Consider the following 6555-nt stretch of genomic DNA (forward strand, 5'->3'; position numbering starts at 1 on the left):
GCCGGGCCCCTCAAAGAGCGGCGTCCTGAGGGGCGGGGGCGGTAAGGGCGTCCGCCCTCAGTAGCCATGGCGGCGGCGGAGCCGGACACTACTGATTGGTCCATGCGAGAGGCCCCGCCCCCGGGACAGGACAGCCAATGGGGTCCCGCCCCCCCGGGCAGGACAGCCAATGGGGTCCCGCCCCCGGGGCAGCCCAGCCAATGGGGACCTGCCCCGGGATAGGACAGCCAATGGGGCCTCGCCCCCGGGACAGCCCAGCCAATGGGGCCTCGCCCCCCGGGCAGGACAGCCAATGGGGCCTCGCCCCCGGGCAGGACAGCCAATGGGGCCTCGCCCCCGGGGCAGCCCAGCCAATGGGGCCTCGCCCCCGGGACAGGTCAGCCAGTGGGGGCGGGGACTGAGAGAGGGTGTAGATGTGTGTAAATATGAGTGTGTGTGTGCGTGAGACTGTGTGTAAATGTGTGTGTAAATGTGTGTGTGTGTTTATGTGTGTGTGAGTGTGCGTGAGACTGTGTAAATATGAGTGTGACACTGTAAATGTGTGTAAATATGAGTGTGCATGTAAATCTGTGTGTGTAAATGTATGTGTGTGTGCGTGAGACTGTAAATGTGTGTGTAAATAGTGTGTGTGAGACTGTAAATGTGTGCGTAAATGAGTGTGTGTGTGTGTGTGTGTGTGTGTGTGTGTGTGTGTGTGTAAAGGGGTGTGTGTGTGTGTAAATGTGTGTTTATGTGAGTGTGTGTGAATGTGTGTGTGAGCATGTGTGCACGTGTCTGTCTTTGTGTGTGCGAATGTGTGTGAGTGTGTGTCTGTGTGTAAATGTGTGTCCTGCCCTGTGTGTTCACACGTGTGCGCTGGGATGTGCTGGGTGTGAGCAGGAGGCTGCCGAGGGTTTGTGCATAACCCATGGAATGGTCTGGGTTGGGAGGGACCTTAAAGCTCAACTCGTTAAACTTCCACTGTCCCAGGCTGCCCCAAGCCCCAATGTCCAGCCTGGCCTGGGACACTGCCAGGGATCCAGGGGCAGCCACAGCTGCTCTGGGCACCCTGTGCCAGGGCTCCCCACCCTCCCAGGGAACAATTCCTGCCCAATATCCCATCCAGCCCTGCCCTCTGCCAGTGGCAGCCATTCCCTGGCTCCTGTCCCTCCATCCCTTGTCCCCAGTCCCTCTCCAGCTCTCCTGGAGCTCCTTTAGGTCCTGCAAGGGGCTCTGAGCTCTCCCTGGATCCTTCTCCAGGTGAGCACCCCTAGCTGTCCCAGGCTGGCTCCATGGCAGATGTTCTCCATGCCCTGTGCCGCTCACACAGGTCCGTGTGCGCACCTGCGTGGGCTGGCACCGAGCCCCTGCCGGAGGGGCTGCGTGGCACAGCAGGACGCGAGTGCGGGGTGAGGGTCGGGACTGGTGGGTGTGACAGGGTGTCGCCAAGGGCAGGTGGTGACACCCCGAGTGTGCCCGGTGTGGGGGAATGGAACGGGATGCAGCCGGATGGAGCGGGAGCCTGAGAGTGTGGTGGGCGTGCGGGGCGCACCCCCTCGGACCGGCCCGGGTTTATTTATGGCCCCTCCTCGCTGCGGGCAGGGCGTTATCAGCCCAGGTCCAGAGAGCGGGGCTGAGCCGGGCTCGGTTCGCGGCCTTGGCGCTCCCCCGGGCCCGCGGGGGGAGCGCGGTCTCGGCTCTGCCCAGCGCTCCGGCCCGGCCGCGGCCCCTCCCCACCTCCCTTTTGGGGTCCCGTCCCACGGCAGAAACCCCCCGGGCGGGGGGCGGACGTGCCCCCGGCACTGCCTGGCCTTGGGGTCCGGGGCAGGAGCAGGGAGCGGGCACCGGGCGGACAATGCTGTGACATGGCGGGATGTCCCGGGTTTGCGGGGTGCCCATGGATTGCGGGGTGCCCGTAGAACTGCGAACTGCACAGGATAACAGAGTTCCGCGGGATCGCGGCTGTGCCGCTCTGGTTCTCAGCGCTGCTGCGGCTGGAGTGCATTCGCAGCTGGTCTGGGGAGCAGCTGGCTGGTCCCGCATTCCCCCGGCACCGGGCTGGGGCTGCCCCGGCCGCTCCCTGAGAACCTGCCGCGGCCGCCCGGCCCCGCCCTCTACCCTTCCTCGGGAGGAGGAGGAGGAGGAGGAGGAGGAGGAGGAGGAGGAAGAAGAGAAGGAGGAGGCAGCAGCGGAGCAGGAGCAGCGCTGGAAGGAGTGGGAGCGGGACAGCTCCGACGGGACGGGGGAGCCCGGCTGTGCCCACAGCAGGTACCGCGCGGGGAGCGGGGGCCTGGCCGGGCCGGGGTTCTGGGGTCGCCCGTGGGTTCGGGACCGCAGCCGCCTTCCCGTCCCCTCTGCAGCCAGACCGGCCACGCGCTCCCGCAGCCAGCACGGGCCGTGACCCGGGCCGGCACCCCTCGGGCCAGGGATCACTTCCCCCGTCACTCCAGCCCCCGCTACACACGGGGGTCGCATCCAGCACATGATTCCATGGGACAGGCAAAGGGGTCGTGCGGCCGCGTGAGCTCTGCTGTTCCGGTCCCAGCGTGGCCTGAGTCCCGTCCCCGTGTGCTCCCCGGTGGAGGGACAGCTTTGGGATCTGCTGTGCTGCAGGAATAGACCTTCCCCACAACCTGCCGCCTCTCTACCAGCTGTCGGACTCATCTCTCATGCCGGGGAAGCTGAGGCGCGGCAGACGCGATGTGCTGGGGGAGAAGCAGTGGCGGAGCCTGGAGGAGAGGGGAAGTGCCCAGCTGGAGCAGCCCAAGCTCTCCAGGTGGGTGCTGCACCTCACGGGGACGCATCCCCCACCCCAGCGCCACATCCCACTTGTGCCCCTCGAGTCACCCCCTCTGATGTCTCCTTCCAGATCCAGGACCTATGAGTCCTCCTGCAAGGAGGCAGAGCAGGCGGCCACGGGCAGGCAGGGACCCCCATCCCCCTCGGTGAGTCTTGGGATACCGGAGCTGAGGAGCAGGACCCCAGCCCCAGCCCCATGGGCTCGGCTGGACACTCTCTTGGGGCGGGGACCGAGGGAGGGCTCGTCCCGGTTCTGTGGCAGGCGTGGTGATGGAGCAAGGGGCTGCAGGATGCCAGCGGTGCCAGGGCTGACCCCGAGCCGGCCCCGATCACCACCCCCACGACCTCCCGCAGCTGAGCAAGCAGGACAGCAGCTACCGCCGGGCCTTTGGGGAGCTCGCCGAGCAGGACGTGCTGCTGGGCTGCTTCTCATGCGCCTGGCAGAGAGAGATGCCCTACCACGGCCGCCTCTATGTGTCCTCACGCCACATCTGCTTCCACTCCAACCTCCTGCTCAAGGACATCAAGGTGGGCTGGAGCGGGCGTGGGGCCGGTTGCAGGGGCACAGGTGGCAGCCGGGAACACGGTGACACAGCCTGTCTGTCCCCCTGGCACAGGCTGTTGTCCCTGTCACCTCCATCTCAGCCCTCAAAAAGACCAACACGGCGCTGCTGGTGCCCAACGCAGTCAGCATTCGCACGGCCAAGGGGGAGAAGGTGAGAGCGGGGACAGTGCTGGGGGCAGCCTCACCTGGGGGGGCTGTTTGGAGTGTCCTGGTTCCCTGGGCTCTGGGCCATGACCGAGGGGACAGCTCTGGCAGAAATCCCCTTCCCGTTCCCCGGCAGTTCCTCTTTGTGTCGCTGCGCCAGCGAGAGGCCACGTACCAGCTCCTGAGGTCGGTCTGCAAACACCTGCAGGTACGCAGGGATGGATGGGGAGGGGGACTCCATCCACCCATTGCAGGGCACCTCCCTTCACCTCTCCTTGTCCAGGACAGTGGCCAGAGCCCTCGAGACTCATTGAACAATGGGGAAACCCCTAGGAAGTCTCAGGTAAGGCCAGGAAATGGAGGGCAGGAGGGTACAGCAGGAGGAGGAGTGGTCCCAGCCCCCTGGATAGGGTGGGCTGGGTGCAGTGACCCTGGGAAGACGTCAGGGAGAAACATGAAAAGCTCCAGCCCGGGGCAGCACAGACCCCAGGACCCTCCCTTCTTGTCAGGGACATGGGTCCCATCAGGTCCTGCCCATGTCCCCATGGCAGTGGGCAGGTGCCTTGGGGACACACATCATGACTAAGGCTTGTCCTCTTTCTCGAGACAGTCAGATGTGGAAGAGAGCACCCCGGAGCCCAACAGCCTCCATGAATCCCTGGGTGAGTGGCTGCTCTGGTGCAACGCCTGCATGCTCACAGCCCTACTCGTGTCCCCCTGCATTCGTGCCCCACCGGCAGCTCTGGGCTCTGCTCCTCCTCCCTGGACGCGTGTGGGCCGAGCCCCCGACCAGCATCTCCCACAGCTCCAGGGAGTGCAGGATCGGCTCTTTGTGGCCCGGTGTGCCCCCAGGACACCTAGACCCCTCTGTGGGGCATTCACCGAGTGTCTCCTGGTCACCTGCAGATGAGCCAAACCCCAGATCGAGGCAAGCGGAGGACGAGGATGACGAGGTGGCCCTGCTGGTTCCCAGCAGCAGCGAACGGGTGCCCTCAGCAGAGACACGTGGCCTCTGGGGTGGGTCAGGGGGCACAGGACAGGGGGAGGATCCTGGGGGTTTACAGCCTGCAGAGCCGAGCACAGACTCAGTGCCGCTAACGCTGCATTGTCCTGGCAGGGGGACCCCATACCGTGGTCTGGGCCAGAGCCACTGCACTTTGGTCCCAGCTAAAACCCCAGCTGAGCCCTGTCAACATCATCATCCTCATCTACCTGCTGCTGTGAGTCCCCATCCCTACTGAGCCCTGCACAGCCTCTCCAGGGTGCACTGGCAGGCCAGGATTCCTGCATTTCCCCAGGGAGATCACACGGGAGCCTGGCCATGGCACTGCTCCTGCCCCCTGGTGCCACCCTGTGCCCCCTGGCTGACGCTGGCCTGTCCTCAGCATGGTGGCCTTGCTGCTGTCCTCGGGGTACATCGGTCTACGCATCGCGGAGCTGGAGCAGCAGCTGGAGTTCGTGGGGGCTTGGCCAGACCTCAACCTGTCACAAAAGTGAGTGGTGGAGCATGGGGGGACCTTTGTCCCCAGCAGAGACTCTCCCTCACCCTGCCTCCCCCCAGGTACAAGACAACGTGAGGCCACTGAGGACCATGACCATAGCTCCAGCCAGGGGTTCAGGGGCTGCTCTGAGCCCTTCCTTCCTTGGCCTCTCAGGGGGTGCTCTGTCACCAAGTGCCTTCCAGCCCCCCGCATGTTCTGGGAAGCCCATGTGTGTTGTGAGGCTCCATCTCACTGCCCCGTGTCTGCCCAGCAGAGGAGACCCAGGGAGCTCCCAGCAGGGCACAGGGCTGGAGTCAGCACCAACCCCCACCCAGCCCTCCCTGCTAAAGGGGGCAGGCAGAGGGGGCCAAGCCCCAGGCAAGGCAGGGGCACAGAGAATAGAATATTCTATTAATAAAGATTAATAAAATCTGTATTGTATTAGTAGTTACTCCTTGCTGGGCGAGATGCCACAGGATGAGCATGAACCAGTCCCCCATCACAGGCACCCTGCTCCCCAGAACAGACCAGCAGCACCAGGGCTTTGACTCTGACTGGTGCGGGGAGGCAGCTCCACATGCTGATGTGCCAGGGTTTCAGGGAGCAGCAGAAGACCCTGAGCAGCCCCCGGGGTGCTGGATCCTGGTGACAATGGGAGACAGAGGGACAGGGGGCAGTGGGGGTGCACCAGGGAGCCCCAGGGTCCTGCAGCTGGCCAGGTCCTGGCTCTTGCCCTGCTCCTTCCCTGGGACAGGGCTCACCTGCCAGAGGAAGGAGTTCCAGCAGGCACAGGGTCACAGGTATATGCTGGGGACAATGGGTTCACACAGGTTCTGAGCATAAGCTAGGGGTGGGAGCACAGCTGGGGGCACACCAGAACCTGCACCCCACAGAAGGATCCACCCAGCCCAAAGCCCTGGAGCTCAATCCCATTCTGGCCCAGTTAAGGGGCCCTGGGGCTTCCCCCAAGCACCAAGGTGCAGAAACTGAGGCACTGACCACTCCTTTCCCTGTGCCATTTCCTGGGCCATCCCTTCCCCAGATTCAGGGCTCAGCTCCGTGCCTGGGGCAGCAGCAGTGGGAGATGCCAAGGTCAGGGATCCTCCTCATCCTGCTGCTCAGTCCCATGGACTCTGCCCCACACCCCCAGCCCGGGGGGGGCTTCCAGCAGCAAGCCTGGTCCCCACAGCAGAAGACACTAATCACTGCGGGGAGGAGCTACCCGGGTTCCCTCCCAAGGCCTGGAACAAGGCACAGGCGTGGGGCATAGGGCTGTACCCCACGGAGAGGTGTCCCCTGTCTACAGGGCTCCACTGCCCAGGGAGGGGGTGCCCCCCCACCATGTGAGGGTCCCACCTGCATGGGGACAGCAGGACTTCTGCCTCCAGGGCCTGCAGGACCGAGGGGCTCTGGCAGCTGCCCCACACCGAGGGGCTGAGCCAGGCCAGGGGCCCCTTTTCCTCCTTCCTGCCATGCTGAGGGGCACAGGGCAGGGCAGGGAGGGGGGCTGGGCCCTTTCCCAGCAGCAGGAAAGCAAACAGGAGTGGGAAGCTGGGAGCAATAAACCTCAGGTGAGAGCTGTGCCAA

At 64.6% G+C, this 6555-nt stretch overlaps 1 protein-coding gene across 7 annotated transcripts; it reads left to right on the forward strand.

The window, feature by feature from the left end:
* Nucleotides 1-1246: 1246 nt before the first annotated feature.
* Nucleotides 1247-5402, forward strand: LOC130264398 (GRAM domain-containing protein 2A-like). Of its 7 annotated transcripts, none has more exons than XM_056512533.1 (12): nucleotides 1248-2247; nucleotides 2479-2755; nucleotides 2849-2924; nucleotides 3133-3306; nucleotides 3396-3494; nucleotides 3624-3695; nucleotides 3771-3830; nucleotides 4098-4149; nucleotides 4394-4504; nucleotides 4605-4707; nucleotides 4873-4980; nucleotides 5049-5402. In XM_056512533.1, the coding sequence occupies exons 2-12, from the start codon at nucleotides 2649-2651 to the stop codon at nucleotides 5062-5064; spliced, it is 978 nt and encodes a 325-aa protein (XP_056368508.1). In that variant the 5' UTR covers nucleotides 1248-2247; nucleotides 2479-2648; the 3' UTR covers nucleotides 5065-5402. The 7 variants fall into 7 exon arrangements, with proteins under 7 accessions (XP_056368504.1, XP_056368506.1, XP_056368507.1 ...); XM_056512536.1 differs by having other exon boundaries at nucleotides 2593-2755; XM_056512534.1 differs by having other exon boundaries at nucleotides 2631-2755.
* Nucleotides 5403-6555: the final 1153 nt, after the last annotated feature.

The sequence above is a fragment of the Oenanthe melanoleuca genome, chromosome 28 (genome assembly GCF_029582105.1).
Source record: "Oenanthe melanoleuca isolate GR-GAL-2019-014 chromosome 28, OMel1.0, whole genome shotgun sequence".
Classification (NCBI taxonomy): Eukaryota; Metazoa; Chordata; class Aves; order Passeriformes; family Muscicapidae; genus Oenanthe; species Oenanthe melanoleuca.